The 17,570-nt window shown below is 31.5% G+C and overlaps 2 protein-coding genes across 3 annotated transcripts in view; both read left to right on the top strand.

The window, feature by feature from the left end:
- The window catches only part of LOC139490540 (uncharacterized), a 19,110-nt gene extending 17,371 nt beyond the window's left edge, over positions 1-1,739 (top strand). For both annotated transcript variants that reach the window (XM_071277344.1, XM_071277343.1), the window contains exon 7: positions 1,206-1,739. In XM_071277344.1, coding sequence (XP_071133445.1) covers positions 1,206-1,458 — 253 coding nt within the window. In that variant the 3' untranslated portion in view covers positions 1,459-1,739. The remainder of the gene's footprint in view (positions 1-1,205) is intronic.
- Positions 1,476-17,570, top strand: LOC139490539 (putative leucine-rich repeat-containing protein DDB_G0290503). Its single transcript, XM_071277342.1, has 9 exons — positions 1,476-3,264; positions 4,316-4,837; positions 5,498-5,863; positions 7,605-7,653; positions 8,024-8,146; positions 11,354-11,756; positions 12,153-12,400; positions 14,248-14,331; positions 15,328-17,570. The coding sequence occupies exons 1-9, from the start codon at positions 1,476-1,478 to the stop codon at positions 15,503-15,505; spliced, it is 3,762 nt and encodes a 1,253-aa protein (XP_071133443.1). The 3' UTR covers positions 15,506-17,570.

Genomic DNA, 17,570 nt, shown 5'->3' with positions numbered 1-17,570 from the left:
ATTTTTAACAATTTTCATAAATTTTTGTATATTTTTAGAAAATATTTTCCCCTGTAATTACTGGGCCAAGTTCATTATAGGTAGAGATAATTGTAGCAACAAGCATGTTCAGTAAAGTAAGATCTACAAACACATCACCATTACCAAAACACAATTTTGTCATGAATTTATCTGTGTCCATTGTTTAATATGCACATAGACCAAGGTGAGCGAAACAGGCTCTTGAGAGCCTCTAGTTTAAAAAAGAAAATAGTTTGTTGTCTTTTCTGGTTTCATTTTTTAAATGGACTTTAATTTGTACCATTTGAAAAGGTATTGTCATATAATTATTTGCTTATCTGGTTATATTTTGTTTTGTTTTTGAGCATTTTTTTTTTAAACCCCCGCTTTAAAAAAGGGGGGGTATACTGTTTTACCTCTGTCTGTCCATCAGTCCGTCCGTCAGTCAGTCCGTCCCTTGAAACTTTTGTCACATTTTTCTCAGGAACTACACATCCACCCTTTCTGTAATTTGGTATCAACATTTATATATGTCAGCCATACCGTGTGATGCGTTTTCAGATTCATCACCTGACAACTTCCTGTTTACCGAACACTTGTCTGATTTTACACATGATAGCCAAGTTGAAAATTTTCGTCACATTTTTCTCAGGAACTACAATACAAGGATTTCTGAAATTTGGTTTCAGGATTTATATAAGTCAGCTATACCGTGTGATGCGTTTTCAGATTCATCACTCGACAACTTCCCGTTTACCGAACACTTGTATGATTTTACACATGATAGCCAAGTTAAAAATTTTCGTCACATTTTTCTCAGGAACTACAATACAAGGATTTCTGAAATTTGGTTTCAGGATTTATATAAGTCAGCTATACCGTGTGATGCGTTTTCAGATTCATCACTCGACAACTTCCTGTTTACCGAACACTTGCATATTTTTACACTATTAAGTCAGCTATACCGTGTGATGCGTTTTCAGATTCATCACTCGACAACTTCCTGTTTACCGAACACTTGCATATTTTTACACTATTAATATTATCCACTTGGGGCGGGGGTATCATCAGTGAGCAGTAGCTCACAGTTTCGCTTGTTTTTCATGATTTTAACACGATCTTTATTTATTGTCAGGATTTGATATATATTTCAATTAAAAAAAATTCCTAAAATAATATCATTGTACTGTGCTTTGTACCTTTAGGAAGAGGAAATTTGAAGGAGCAGATTTAGATAAAGAATCAAATAACAGGAATAAAACAGCAAAAAAGGACAGCTCTGAATACAGTCCAGATACATTTCATGATAAAAAACAATTTGTTTCACAATATAAGAAGTTGTCTGCTCTCAAAAATAAATTATCTAATAAAAAGAGGCTTAAATCTAAGGATTTATACAATTCTAAGCAGTTACACAGAAAGAAAGATTTGTTAAATGCCAAAACTAAGGCAAGCTAATTGTAGACCATGATAGAATGAAGGATGGGAAAGCTGAAGGATCGGTCCAGGTTAACTATACTTTCCAGCGTCCAACTGTACTTTATGATGACATTGAAATGTTTGCTGATAGTTTTGCTTGTAGTGATATTATATCAAAAGAACAGGACTTTTCTTACTCTAAGGTATATAAAAACTTTAAGAATAAGAACAATGATAATAGAAAGAATGTAAAAGTGAATAAAGGAAACCAACTCAGTCAAGATACAATAAACAAGACAAATCAGAGTGAAAGAAGAAAAGATAATCAACAAAAGCTCAATGTTTCTGCAAAGTTGTCTCTCCAGAAAAGTAAGGTTTGTCTCCATGATAAATCAGATCTAGGGTCTCAATTTAAGGTAGTAGAGAAAAGTGATCTTGAGAAAAACCAAGATGTTCAAATTAAATCATCTGATAACTATATAGAAAATAAAACTTGCAGCTCTGTCAAAACTGGTAATAATATCCAATCAGCAGAGCACACTATCAAATTAGGAGTACAGCCTAAGCAATCCACAGTACAGGCTAACCCCTCAGCAGTACAGGCTTACCAATCCACAATACAGACTAACCATACCAATGTACAGGCTAAACAATCAACTGTACAGTCTAGCCAATCCAATGAACAGGCCAAACAATCATCAGTACAGTCTAACCAACCAACAGTACAGTCTAACCTATCGGCAGTACAGACTAAGCAATCCACAGTACAGTCAAACCTATCCGCAGTACAGACTAAGCAATCCACAGTACAGTCTAACCAGTCAGCAGTGCAGACTAAGCAATCCACAGAACAGCCTAAGCAATCCACAGTACAGTCTAAACAATCAACAGTTCAGCCTAAGCAATCAACAGTACAGCCTAAACAATCAACTGTACAGTCTAGACAATCCAATGAACAGGCCAAACAACCAACAGTACAGTCTAACCTATCAGCAGTACAGACTAAGCAGTCCACAGTACAGTCAAACCTATCGGCAGTACAGATTAAGCAATCCACAGTACAGTCTAAACAATCAACAGTTCAGCCTAAGCAATCCACAGTACAGGCTAAACAATCAACTGTACAGTCTAGACAATCCAATGAACAGGCCAAACAACCAACAGTACAGTCAAACCTATCGGCAGTACAGACTAAGCAACCCACAGTACAGTCTAATCAATCACCAGTTCAGCCTAAGCAATCCACAGTACAGTCTAAACAATCAACAGTACAGTCTAACCTATCGGAAGTACAGGCTAACCTATCCACAATACAGACTATCAAATCAGAAGTACAGTGTAATCAATCCACAGTACAGTCTAACCTATCTGCAATACAGACAAACCAATCCACAGTAAAGACTAAACAATCAACAGTACATGCTAAGGTATCTGCAGTACAAACTAAACCAAAAGAAATACAGCTAAAGCCATCCACTGTACAGTCTAACCAATCTATAGTACAGTCATATCAATTCACAGTACAGTCTTACAAGTCTGCAGAACAGACTAAAACAATTGCTGCACAGTCTAACCAATCAACAGTACAGTCTAACCAATTATCAGTACAGAGCTCTGCATCTGGTATAAAGACAGAACCAGGTCAACTACCAATCAGTTGTAATAAGACATCACCAGTTGTAAAGGCTGAACCAATTGACACAGAACCAGGTCAAGTAACAGTCACTTGTGATGAAACATCGCCTGTTGTAAAGACTGAACCAATTGACACTAGCTATGAACAACAACAAATAACTCAAGTAGGATCTGCAGAAATAAAAGTTGAGCCAACAGATGATTATTTTGGTAAGTAGTTATGAATTGTGATTTAAGAAGTCAACTGATGTTCAAAATGAAGTAAGGTATTCTTTCTCTTTTATTATTAGAAACATTTAAAAATGATGAATAACTAAATGGACTGTAGGAGAATTTCTATACAGTTAAAATTATACAGTATTTGGAAAGTATCTACAACATACATGTGATATTTTTTTTAGGTAAAAAAGAAAATTTGATTTAAACTTTAGAGTGGGGTGCTCATTTTCGCCACATCTTTCCATGTTTTCTACAGTTTATGTTCAGGTCTAAATGTTTTTGAATTATACTGATATTTCTATATGAAGATAACTTCAAATGCAAAATATACTTAAGGTATGAACCGGTTTGTTTTAAGAAAATCATCTGAAAAGTTAGATTAAAGGGTGTTTGAAATTTCCGGATGTTTTGTCAATGGGGGACACATATTCGCCGTTTTTACACATCTATTTAAAACCAAATAACCGCAGCTTTTAACTATTTTTATCAAATCAATTGCATTATAGATGAATAACAGACATTTCAAAGGTATAAAGAATTCAAAATTAGGGCATTCAGTCAAATATTTACTTAGAAATACTTCTTTGAAATCGTGTTTTTTATTCAGGAAATTGTCCGTAAACCGTTGTCTGTTTTTTGGTCATTTTCGGTAGGAGCCGCAATTTTGTCTCAGTTTAAAAAAATATTATATTTGTTATAAAAATATAATTTACGGGTACATTTCTTCCATTTCAGCCATCCTTTGAAGTTTTTACACCTCAAAATCCTGAAACGGCCAAATTGTGTCCCCGGCGAAAATGAGCACCCCACTCTATAGATATTTTTTTGCCAGAATCAAAATAAAAGGCGCTGATAGGCAAACTGAATGGACTTTATTTATGATATGGTCCAGTGGTAAAAATGAAGTTTTTGTTTTGTTTGAAGTTAGCTCTTACATGTCTTAATATATTATTTAGTCATAATCAGTAAAGCAAAGCAAACATTTCAACAGACCTGTATGTCTATTGTTGTTTAAATTATGAAATATTAATATAAATTACAGATAAACTTGAAGATGACATACAAGCTGCAGAAGAAAATAATGGGAAGGAGAATAAAGAAACAAATGATTTGAATGAAAACCAGAGTTTACAGATTAAAGAGGCTACTGTTAATGATAATGAGACAAATGAAATTTTCGTTGAAAGTTTGGTTGATGATATTACAGACAAGACCAGTAGTAAAAACTGTGCTGATGAATTTGTTTTAAATGAAGATGATAAATGGAATGTATTAGAGGAAATAGTTGACGAAACGGTTGAGATGCTTTCATCTGACCAAGTTATGAAAGACGTGAGAGGCCTAAATGACCTCAATCTGGTTTCGCAGGGTCAAGAAGTGAATAAAATGGATGATGAAAATGTAGAGCAGTTGATAGAAGATCAAGAAATGGTGGAAGTTAATGATGAAAATAACAATAAAGAAAATTTTAAGTTTAATAAAGAATACCTTAACCTAAGAGTTACTGTTGACAACGATTACAGCAGAAATGGTAAAGATTTGGAATCATGGGAAACTGCAGATGGTATGTATAGATAAAATACTTTTAACTTTAAGAACCTTTTTTTCTTTTCATAATTTACCCAACAAAATCTTTCATTTGAGGTGGTACCTAACACTACAGGGAGATAACTCTGTAACATCATCTTAAGTGATTGGTTCAAGTTTTTTGAAATTTTAATTTGTTATCAACGGGTCAAAGTAAATATTTTGTCAAAATTTAATGAAAATTAGACCAGCCAAATTAATTTTAGTCAAGGTGTTAGGTACCACCTTAAAGAAGAATATGGCAGTGGATCATTTGGGTCAAAACTAGAAAATTACTGATTGCATATTTTTGGTGTTTTTTTATGATTTTATGAACCATTTTGCAATGTATAAATAAGAATTAAGATGTGTTATGATTGCCAATTAGACAACTCTCAACTTTAGACCAAATGACACAGAGGTTAATAACTTATATTTCACCTAACTTCCTTGACCAATGAGGAAAACCAATGCTGCATAGTCAGCTATAAGAGGTCCTGAAATGAGATGTTTAAAATAATTCAAATAAGACAACCAACAGCCTGATTTATGTACAAAACTATGAACGAAAAAAAACAAATATGACAGAAATGTTTTTACACATCATTATACATTTTACATGCATATAATACTTCTAAACAATTTACTTTGTTTACAGACATGACAGAAGAAACAAATAACCAGGCTGCTTCTATATTGGTCCAGGAACAAGATAAAGAACCAGGTCCAGGCTTTTCTAATCCTTCCCAGTCTAATCAATGTCATCAACTACAGAAAGATAATTATAATGACACTGCATTAGAGGTCATTGATCTTACAAACCAACGACATGTATGTTATCCACACATTCCACTTTATCCAAACAATGTGCAACTATCAGATTATACATCTGCAGTTAGTTATTATGTACAGCCAGGATTTTCTACACAGGTTGATCCAGCTAATTTTAATTTCTCCAGACAACAACAGCAGTCGTTTTGTGATGCAAATCTCAGTCAACAGGCATCACCATTAGAGAGTTATGGTAAATGTATTGTTTCTTTTATGAGGCAAAGATTAAATCTAAATAGTTGTGTTTATTTAAGGGATTCTGAAATTTCGGGACCTATATGATTCAATTTCAGGATATTAGAATATTGAGAAATTGAATTGTGTAGGTTAGGAAATTATGCAGTATATAAATAGTGATACTTAAAACGAATAAAAAGGTTCTGAAATATTTTAGGAGATCCGAATACGACAATTTTGATTGAATCCATGCCGCATCGTCTTTTATTCATTTTTGTACTGGTTATAGATAAGATTTGTAAAAGGAGATTTTGTTTATATAAATCAATGAGACAGCAACCAAATTAGAATTTAAAAAAAAACACTTTTAGATGTTAACATATATAGTGTCAGTTTCTAATCGACTTTTACCATTTGTTCATGTATACACACTATAGTTCAGCCAGCTTATTACACATTCTAATATTTAAGAAATAATTCTTTCATGCCATGATCTATGCTCATTTTAACATGGGTAGGCATTTTATTTGTTAATATCTTAATACTGAGCATTAGCGAGGTATTAAATGTTTACAAATATAATACCTACCCATGTTAAAATTAGCATAGAGTATGGCATGATAGAATTATTTCAATTCTAGTAGGAATATTTTGAACTTTTGCACTTCGAAGCGGACCTATAACAGACGCTCGAAATGTTGCCAATTTTATTTGATGAACAAAAACCTCTTCCAAAAATCAGCAGTTTAATCAATAAAAAAGAACAGAAACATTTAAACTTACTTTTAGAATGTTTTTATTAATTTCCTAGCATGCAACACAAACAAAAATATCCATTTGATCTCTGACGTTGTTCAAAATTCATCTTACGTTGCATTTTCAATTGTGACGTCAATCACGTGCGGCCCATGTTCTATTCAAATTAGAACATGGCTTTGTACCCAAAGGTAAAGATGAACGTCATATCAGAATTGAGAATAACACCTGCTATTTTCATTGATGTCACAAGTGCTGTGGTAGTGGTGTCGCCAATTTGTTAAGCTTGTGATAGTTTGTTTAAAGACTAAACAACTTGATATGTGGTTAAAGATTGATATTTGGTATGCAGTTCTGGGCATTGAAATCCATCAGCAGTTTTACATCATGTAGAGTTTTAACAACCCAAGGAAGCACTTTTGATCATGGAGTCATGATAGATTATTATGTCCCTTCTATGATAAATATGCTAGGAGGACTATATTTTCATGTCTGTGACTCCCTCTGTCTACTTGATTATTCACCTATCCATCCATTATTAGATAAAAGGTTTTAGTCAAGTCAGTTTACCATGAGGTTGTTGTCACATCAACTAGAAGCTTATATAGCTAGTACAAATGTTCAGTATAAAAATTTATGATATTTAACTATTCAAAGTTGAAATTGGGGGGCATAGTGTCAGATGGAAACATATTCTTGCTATGTTTAAGGTGGTACCTAACACTACAGGGAGATAACTCTGTAAAATCACCTTAATGTTTTAATTACGTTGTGTTGTAAAGGGAATATTAAGCTTCTCAATGATCAAAATTGGTGTTAGTCAAACTACTATATAACCAGTGTAATTTTTCTGACAAAATGGTTGGTTCAAAATTTTTGAAATTTTTATATTTTTGTTAAAGGGTCAAAGTAAATACTTTGTCAAAATTTTATGAAAATTAAACGAGCCAAATTTATTTTAGTGAAAGTGTTGGGTACCACCTTAATTCTTTGTTTTTCAGCTGACAAAGCATTCTCAGAAGACCGAAACAACGTTGGGCTGTGTGAAAGGTAATTTTCATTTTTCAAAACATATAACAAGGCCAAAAAAAAGAACATGTATGGTTCAAGTTTTCTGACTGTCCTTATGTCAACCCCTGTCCCTAGCACTTATATTCCCCTTCTGATAATTGCATACAACAGAAAATACCAAGAGTAAAAACAAAAGATTGTTTATATATGGTTTTTATGTGAAATTTAATTCTATAAAAATCAAATGAGGCAATAATGTGACAAGTTCATCAAAGAGAAAGGACATATCAACATTGGAATGGAAGAGGGAGGCGTGGCAAGTGGAAATAAAAATTTAAGAATAATGTTTGGTTTATCTGCTTTTATATGTCATATTATGATTTTTTATTTTTCAATTTTTTTTTTTCAGAAGAAAACAGAGAACAAATGATAACATGTTGGAACAATTAAAACACAATAAATTACCAAATCTACAACTTCAAGATATAATTGGTCATGTTGTGGAGTTTCTATTAGACAGTGTAGGATCACAGTAAGTCACATCAAATATTTATATAAAAACTTAAATAAATATACATGTTTAACCCCGTCACATTGTTCATGTATGTGCCTGTCCCAAGTCAGGAGCCTGCAATTCTGTGGTTGTCGTTTGTTTATGTGTTACATATTTGATTTTTGTTCATTTTTGTCGAGCCTTCGACTTTAGTCGAAAAAGCGAGCCATAGCGATCCTACATTTCGTTGTCGTCGGCGTCGTCCACAAATATTCACTCTGTGGTTAAAGTTTTTGAAATTTTTATAACTTTCTTAAACTATATTGTATTTCTACCAAACTTGTACAGAAGCTTGTTTATGATTATAAGATAGTATCCAGAAGTAAATTTTGTAAAAATAAAATTCCATTTTTTTTGTATTTTACTTATAAGTGGACTTAGTTTTTCTGCCGGGAAACATTACATTCACTCTGTGGTTAAAGTTTTTAAAATTTTAATAACTTTCTTAAACCATCCTGGATTTGTACCAAACTTGGACAGAAGCTTGTTTATGATTATAAGACAGTATTCAGAAGTAAATTTTGTAAAAACTAAAATTCCATTTTTTCTGTTTTTCACTTATAAATGGACTTAGTTTTCCTGCCAGTAAACATTACATTCACTCTGTGGTTAAAGTTTTTTAAATTTTAATAACTTTCTTAAACCATCCTGGATTTGTACCAAACTTGTACAGAAGCTTGTTTATGATTATAAGATAGTATCCAGAAGTAAATTTTGTAAAAATAAAATTCCATTATTCTGTATTTTACTTTTAAATCGACTTAGATTTCCTGCCAGGAAACAAAAACATTTACTCTGTGGTAATGTTTTTAAAATTTTAATAACTTTCTTATACTATTTTGGATTTGTACCAAACATGGGCAGAAACTAGTATCTAAAATGAAATTTTGTTAAAATTTGTACCTGTGTATCTGTATTTTACTTATAAATGGACTTATTTTTTCTTCCAGTTAACATTACAAACAGTTTGCAGTTTTTAAAACATTTATAAGATTCAAAAATTATCCTGGATTTTTACCAAACTTGGACAGAAGCTTCTTACAATCAAAAGATAGTATCTAGAGGAATGATTTTATTGATTTTTTTCCTCATTTTTGTTGAGCCTGCGATTAACAGAAAAATAAGGGAGACACTGGGTTCCACGGAACCCTTACAAATTTTATTTTATATAAATAAGGCCGTTAGTTTTCTCGTTTGAATTGTTTTACATTGTCATATTGGGGCCTTTTATGGCTGACTATGCGGTATGGGCTTTGCTCATTGTTGAAGGCCATATCAAGACCTATAGTTAATGTCTGTGGCATTTTGGTCTCTTGTTGACAGTTGTCTCATTGGTAATCATACCACATCTTCTTTTTTATATTTATAACCTAAACTGTCTTTGTGGCTTATCTCTTATGATCCTGTACCGATTTTCATGGGTATGGTTCATTGATTAAATTAAAGTACAAATGAAGTGGGTGTAAGCAATTACAAATGTAGGCAACTGTTAACCCTTCAACAATGAAAAACCCATACTTAAAAGTGTCTATAAAAGGGATATACATGAAAAACAAGTAAGAAATATATATTATAAAATGATTCTATATTGTCATTATTGAATTGTTTTTTCATTTGTACAAAACGCAATATATTATGAAAATAACTTACGAGAAATATCTAAATGAGCTGTTCAACGAGATGTCAATTGCTTAACTGGCAGGAACTTAGTATAATTTTATACACCCGTCAAAATTTGACCGGATTTTTTATGGTATACAAATGTCCAGTGTCCGTGTGTCTGTCTGCCCTAAACATGTTGCAATGTAAATAGAGATGACTTATCCAAATTACATGAAACTGAACATAGTTGCTTCTTATGATGATCGAACCATCTGTATACTTTTTTGTAAAAATAAAATAAAAACTTTTTGAGTTACAGGACTTTGTAACTAAACCAGGGGGTGGTGTTTTTTTCACTGTCGCACCCTATCTCAAAAACGATTAATGATTATTGCTGAAAACTTTACACATTTTTTAGTTATATTAATCTAAAGATCTGTATACTTTTTGGTGATGATTCAAAGTTTTATTTAGAGTTATTGAGTTTGTTGTGAATAAGGGGGGATTGTTTCACATGTCGTGCTGTATCTTAGAAACTATTTATGATTATTGCATAAAACTTCACGCATTTACGCATGAACTGTTCTACCAAAGCTTCCCAAATTTTAATATATTGTTACTGATGACAAAATGGAGGTTAAGTTCAATAATGACGATTTTGACTTTTACAGTTCAGGAGTTATGGTTCTTGAAAGATTGAAAAATGGAGTTTTCAGTCGTGTCCGTGCATTTACGCATGAACTGTTCTACCAAAGCTTCCTAAATTTTAATATATTGTTACTGATGACAAAATGGAGGTCAAGTTCAATAATGACGATTTTTACTTTTACCGTTCAGGAGTTATGGTTCTTGAAAGATTGAAAAATGGTGTTTCTAGTCGTGTCCGTGCATTTTCTCATAAACCATTCAACCAAAGCTTTTGAAATTTTTATATGTTGTTACTGATGACAAAATAGAGGTCAAGTTTAATAATGACGATTTTGACTTTTACCGTTCAGGAGTTATGGTTCTTGAAAGATCGTAAAATGGCGTTTTCATTCACGTTGTTGCATTTACTAATGAACCATTCAATCTAAGCTTTTCAAATTTTAATATGTTGATACTGACTACAAAATGGAGGTCAAATTTGATATTGACGATTTTCACTTTCAGCATTCATCAGTTATGGTTCTTGTGATATTGCCAGGACACAAATAAATGTTAAAAAATCCGGTTTACTGTCGTTGTGACAGCCTCTTGTTGAGTTTTAATTGAGCTTTTTGGTAAAAAACTTATAAAACATGTTGTGAGCAATGTTTTTTCTGTCTTTTATATAAACTTCCTATTGAACAGGAATAAGAATATGGTGCAGCTATGAGCGCAGTTGTTAATTAAAAATTGTTACTTGGAGTTGGATGAAGAGTTGTCTCATTGGCACTCATACCACATCTTCCTATATCTATGTAGGAACAAGGAATGATTTAAATCTTTAAAACAATTAACCATGTTTCTGTCTATAATAATTTTATGCCAACAGGTGAGTCATTTGTCTGTGTCAAAAGTTCATTTTTATATATAATATTATAATTTTATATGATATTACAGGTTCGTTCTCTCTAAGTTACCAAGAGCTGCAAGAGAAGAAACTTCAATTATTGTCAATGAAATATTAACGTCAGGTCAGTTCATTACTCTGTGTAAGAGTCCTTCTGGTCACCATGTCCTGCAGATATTATTGATAAAGACTTTAAGTGAGCAGTCCCATTGTCTAGCTATGAAGTTATTTGGAAATATTGTCCAGTTAACACTACATCCTTATGGTTCAAAGGTCATACTACAAGCATTGAGTACATCAACTGTACAGATACAAAAGGGAATTCTGAAGGAATTAGAAAGAAGTGTCCTCTGTTGTATGACAGACAGCATAGGGAACCATGTTATACAGAAATGTATAGAGATATTCTCTCCACAATGCCTAAGAACTGTTATAGAAACTTGTAAAGATCAGGTATGTCTTCAGAAACTTCTCACATCACATAATTTTAGTGTACTTTAACATCAATTCCTTTGGCAACATTGGTCTTTTCACATTGGATGTTGTGCATATACATTATATATTGAAGTTTAAATGTCAATTGTATTTGGTATGCAGTTTTACCCCCATTAACATTTTTTCCATGGAGGATATTTGGCACTGCACTTCCAGTCATGGTTCATTGACTTTTAATGTTTTTCATAGGAAACATGTTTAAATATTGCCATTTCAATTTCAACAGTTACATTACACTTTTGAAATAGCATAAAGGTAGCTGGAGACATAAATCTGTGCAACATTTTTTTTTCCATATCATATTAGGAGAGAAGTTTTCAGATGATAATCATACATTTGACTCCTTATTTGTAGCTAACAACTCTTTGTACTGATATTCATGGTTGTAAAGTGTTGCAGAAACTAATAACACATTGTGTTCTGTGGAGGACCAAACCTATTCGTGAATCTATTCTTGATCAGTCAGATGAGTTAGTACAAGATCCCAATGGTGTAGAGGTCATCATGTGTGTATTACAGAAGGGAACTCCTGAAGATAAAAATAGAATTTTAAACTGGCTGAAAGGAGACCTACTTTCACACTGTGTTCAGCGGTTCAATAGGTAAACTTTTGTTAGCATAGATTTGTAAGAAATTACTGTTAAAAGTGGAAGGTGCCCTTGGTCCATAGATTAGAATTAATTTTTTGATTTTAATCTTCATACAATTATCTTTAGTCAGATATGCCCTTGATTATATCATTTTTAAATGCATTTCCAAAGGAAAATATCGGTTATTTATTTGGTGATATACTGCCAAACAGTGTCTTTGCAATAACTAAATCTGATAACGTTTTCAAACATAGTTCTGAATCCACTTGGTCAATTGAAGTTAGATATCAAGTTTGAAAGTAATATCCAGTCTTGGAAGACCTATTATTGTTAACATGTATGTTAAAGTTAACCCCATCAGGTTTTAAGTGCATGAACCAAGTCAAGTTATTTGGACTATGCATTGTTTATAGTTTTGTTTTGCCCCTGCTGTAGCAGAGGGGGCATTAAGTTTTACCCTTGTCGTTCCTTACATTGGTGTACTTTCTCAACTGTAAGTTTGTCTCTACCAAATGTTATGAATCTCATGCACAATGCTTATTTCCTTATAACACAGATCAAGTGTTAGTTTTGTAGCTTCACTTTTACCATTCCAGAGTTATAAATGGAAAAAGTGCTGAATTTTCGTTTACCATAGCTAACTCAATAACTCAATGTTGTTAAACCAAATTTTATGAAACATATACACAACGCTTATGACTACAAAACTCTGAATACATGTAAGTACAAATGTGGGTAACATCACTTTTACTGTTCTGAAGTTATGTCCCTTAATAATGTTAATATGCAACCAGAGTCATCCTCTGTTTCCCATTGTCACATTCCCGATTTTATTTCTTTGTAAGTACTTATTTAATTTTTTGGTATAGATGGTTATTGTAGTATGGTGTACTGTCCAAATTTTGGCAATTTATGTTATCCTTTTTATACCTTACCTAGAGCCATTATGTTGTTCTATATGTGTTTTTCCATCCATTGGTTTGTCTGTCTGTCTAGCTGGCTTCAAGTTTAGTTATAATTTTTGGTCAAGGTAGATTTTGATGAAGTTGAAGTTCAATAAACTTGTAACTTAGTACACATGTTTCCTATGATATGATCTTTCTAATTGTAATGTCAAATTAGAGTTTTGGGCCCAATTTCACGGTCCACTGAACATGGGAGAGAGGCATCCGTTTACTATGGAAACATTCTTGTTTAAATGTATTATGTAGAAAGAACTAAATTGTGTTTCATCCACATGTGTTCATTAATGATCATGAGCTCAATGGTTGGGCCAGAACCCTCCTTATACGTTATATCAGCATATACCCAAGGCACTCACAGTCTATTTCTGGAATAGCCTTTATTGTTCTAGAATATGATTATAGTTCATTGTGGTGAAATTTTACTATCATCAAGCTATAAAATATTGTGTGTTGTATAGGAGGCTGGATTTCAGTGTCAACCTCTATCAGAGTATTTGATGAACTTTTATGAAGCTATTAAACTAGATTAGAAATCACCCTTTCTTATAATTAGAATATTGGTTTGAATAAATATTGAACTCATGTGTAATCTTTAAAACAATAAAATCACTTTGAAATATTAACGTATAACAGGTTATTTTTGCGTGGTGCAAATTTTTGCTATTTTCATGAATAGAAGTAAATTGTCAAAATAAATTCCGCAAAAAAATGGAACATACAAAGGTATTGATAAAAGTTTTGAATCCGCCAAAATAATAACCGCCAAAGTAATAACCGCCAAAATATTTAGTATACCTTATTCAATAAAAATCGTGAAATTTTACACCCATGAAAATAACCCACTGTATTCAAAACGTATAACATCTAAAAATACTATACTTGTTTTTATTACAGTTATTTAGTTGAGACGTGTTTGACCTGTTTACAGCCAGATCAGAAGGCTGTACTCATCAAAGAAGTCTGCCTTATGAATGATATGTAAGTTTTTAAACATTAACTGTAAATTCAAAAATTATTGTGATGTTTTTATTTTTGCGAAAAATGAGACAGGGTTATAATTGCAATAATTTAAACTTGCATTTTGATTTTTTTTTATGAATCAAGCAGGATTTTTCTGAATATCGCAAAAATGTATATTTAGATTTTCCTGTTACAAAAATTATGTGTATAACCATACTTGACCATTTTAACAATCAGTTATATAGTTGCAGAAAAGTGCATAGTGTATTAACCAATCTGTTGTTCTTACAATTCTGGTTAATTTCAATTGCAAAATATTGCATAATATAATTGAGAATGAAAATGGGGAATGTACATGTGTCAAAGAGACAACAAGCCTACCACAGAGCAGAAAACAACCAAAGGATTTAACATTGCAAAATGAAACTTTTGCCTTTAGTTTTTCAAAGCACTTCATTTAAATCTTTTTTTTAGCTCAAAAAGGCTAAAGAGTTGTTCCATCATTTACCATCTGGTGTTATCTTTAGAAAACAGAATAACTAATTCACTTGTCCTGAATTATCATTTAAGAATTCTCTTGAGAATAAATAACCATGTTGTCAAACCAAATATTGCTTGCACATGGCACATGGTAAAATTTTGATGAAAGAATGACTTAAAACTAAAAGAACAGTGTAATGCCCTTTTTAATAGAATAAGAAAATTGGACCAAAAATACAGTTAAATGTGGGAAAATCTATTTGAAGGACTTATTGCTTCCAAAGTTGGGAGATAATTTTTTGGTGATGGTCCAATCCACTCAGACATTTAACCCAGCTTTTCAACAAATTGTGTGACTTTAAAATTTACTAAAAAATTTTGGTTAATTGATGATTTGTGATCCCCTTTCAAAATTCTTTTCAGCTGTTAACCTCAACAAGTCCTTTACCAATGAAAAAATGAAAAAATTGAACAGAAACATAATAACTGGCATGAAATATGTGTGCTTATATATACTATTTTCTTCTTTTTCAGTGCATTCAGAACAATATTGACTGATAGATATGCCAGTTCTATTGTACAGAGGATGATAGATGTAGCCAAACCACATCAAAGAAGAGTTCTTGTCATGAAAATTCAACCTTATCGTTCTACACTGTCAAACAGTTACTTATGGAAAGATGCAGCAGCATTAAACAGCATTGAAAATTGACACTGTTACTATGTATCTAAATTCTCTTTAATCCAAATTATCACTTGTAGATGCTGACTTTACTTAGAATAGAAAATTTTACTTTAATGAAAATGATTGACTGCTATATGGGCTTACCAGACTGTTGGGTTGAAGAGTGGTCATTCTTGACTTTTAAGAAATAGGTATCAAGTACAATATGAATGATAAACAGACCAATTGTGCTCTTATACTAGTTTCAAATTTGTTAGATTAATGAAATGTGAGATGTTATCAAGATGATGCTATGGGTCTGTTTCATTGATTTTCAAATTTCACTGTCCTTAAAATATATAATACAAAAATTATAAATGCTCTTAAAAGTACATTATATTTCAAAGACAAAAGTTACAATCATGGTTGCAGTCCATGTAGAGTTAAGAAATATGTTTTTAGACACTTGTTGTACAGTGTGCCTGAGGTACAAATGTAAATCAGGAATTAAATGAAACATGGATTCAATCGGATGATTCTGAATTGAATAAGAGGTTAATGAATGATATTTAAATTGTTGTTTAATATTATAAGTGTTTCTTTTTCTTGTCCTGTTGATCAAATGAATAAAATGCATAGAAATTGTTTTCATGTTATACATCGTGTCAGGATGCATCTAATTTTTTTCATTTTGTAGACCAAAAAGACCTTTGTTTTGTCTTCTAAATGTTATGTTTTAAATGATCATGAAAATACCAGACTATTAGGTTTTGTTTTGTTTTTCAGAAAGAAAGTAATGTGTTAATTTATGTTGTTGAATTAGATTTATTTGCTATTTCATAAATGAAAATTTCGATTGAAAGATTTTCCTATATTTTATTATTCAATTATTGTTCAATATGCCATAATAAAACCATTGTTCAATATGCCATAATAAAACCATTGTTCAATATGCCATTATTGTTCAATTATTTTTCCATAATAAAACCATGAAATACTCTTAGACTAGTGCTTTTTGTCTTTCATCAATAGTAGTAATACTAGTATGACAAACAGGAAATAAATAATCTCAGGTAAACAAAAATGTATGTTCTAAAATCAAATTACTTATATGTATTGTGCATGAATTGACTAGATAAATTGTGAAATGAAATGGCAATTTTGATTTTAATTGATTACAATTGTAAACAAAAAAGAACAATGCTATTATCACTTTTTGTCTTTTCTAAGATTAGATCATATGGATTAAATCCCAAAAAAAGAAATGAAAGACCATAAAATCATATAATATATCAGCTAACTTTAAGATGATCCTTAATTCGTCATAATTGTGTCCATAAACGTAAGCAAAATAGATTTTGCCAAAAAATCTTAAGTTGTGTGAAAGGGCAATGATAGAGCAACTTAGGTTTAATGAAATTTTTATATGATTCTTTTCAAGACTGATGTATGTAAACACTTTCAAATACAGACCCATAGTACTTAAAATATAAATTGGACCAAACCAATTCTGACAAGTTATTAGCACTTCCAATTAGTTGCATTAGATGATATGTTTACTTTATACTTGTCAAGATCAAAAGTAAACAAATCTGATCATATTATTTATAAGGAGAATTTATGTTAGTTAAAAATGAAATAAATAAATTCAAAAATTCACAATTTTTTATGAAAAAACATCTGACAATAAAAAAAAACACATCTTAATTTCAGTTTGTTGTACTGTGTTTCTTCCTTCTTTCCAATAATGTGTCTTAACTTTTATATTTTTTTCTATATAGGTTTTCTGTCCAACATTATATTGCATCAAATGGTTTTATAGCGTTATAGGGAGGTTTATAGGTTGATTTGTAAATTGTGTCATGAAAATACAGAATTCTGTGGTTCAAGCAAAATCAATGATGAAAAATGACATCTAGAGGTCAATGCATGTTTTTTTTTTTACCTCAGTATGTATATAGGCATTTAAGATTGCTTATGGTTCAAAATTACCATTTCATTTCTTGGAATATTTATGTTATATATGCAATGATTTATACTTTTTTTACAATTATGTTATTTCCAACTTTATACATATGTTACCAGTTTTGTTCATTAAACATATATGACTAGT

This window comes from Mytilus edulis, chromosome 10, assembly GCF_963676685.1.
Source record: "Mytilus edulis chromosome 10, xbMytEdul2.2, whole genome shotgun sequence".
Classification (NCBI taxonomy): domain Eukaryota; kingdom Metazoa; phylum Mollusca; class Bivalvia; order Mytilida; family Mytilidae; genus Mytilus; species Mytilus edulis.
The sequence above is the reverse complement of the archived record's forward strand: the minus strand, read 5'-3'. Positions and strand labels throughout refer to the sequence as shown.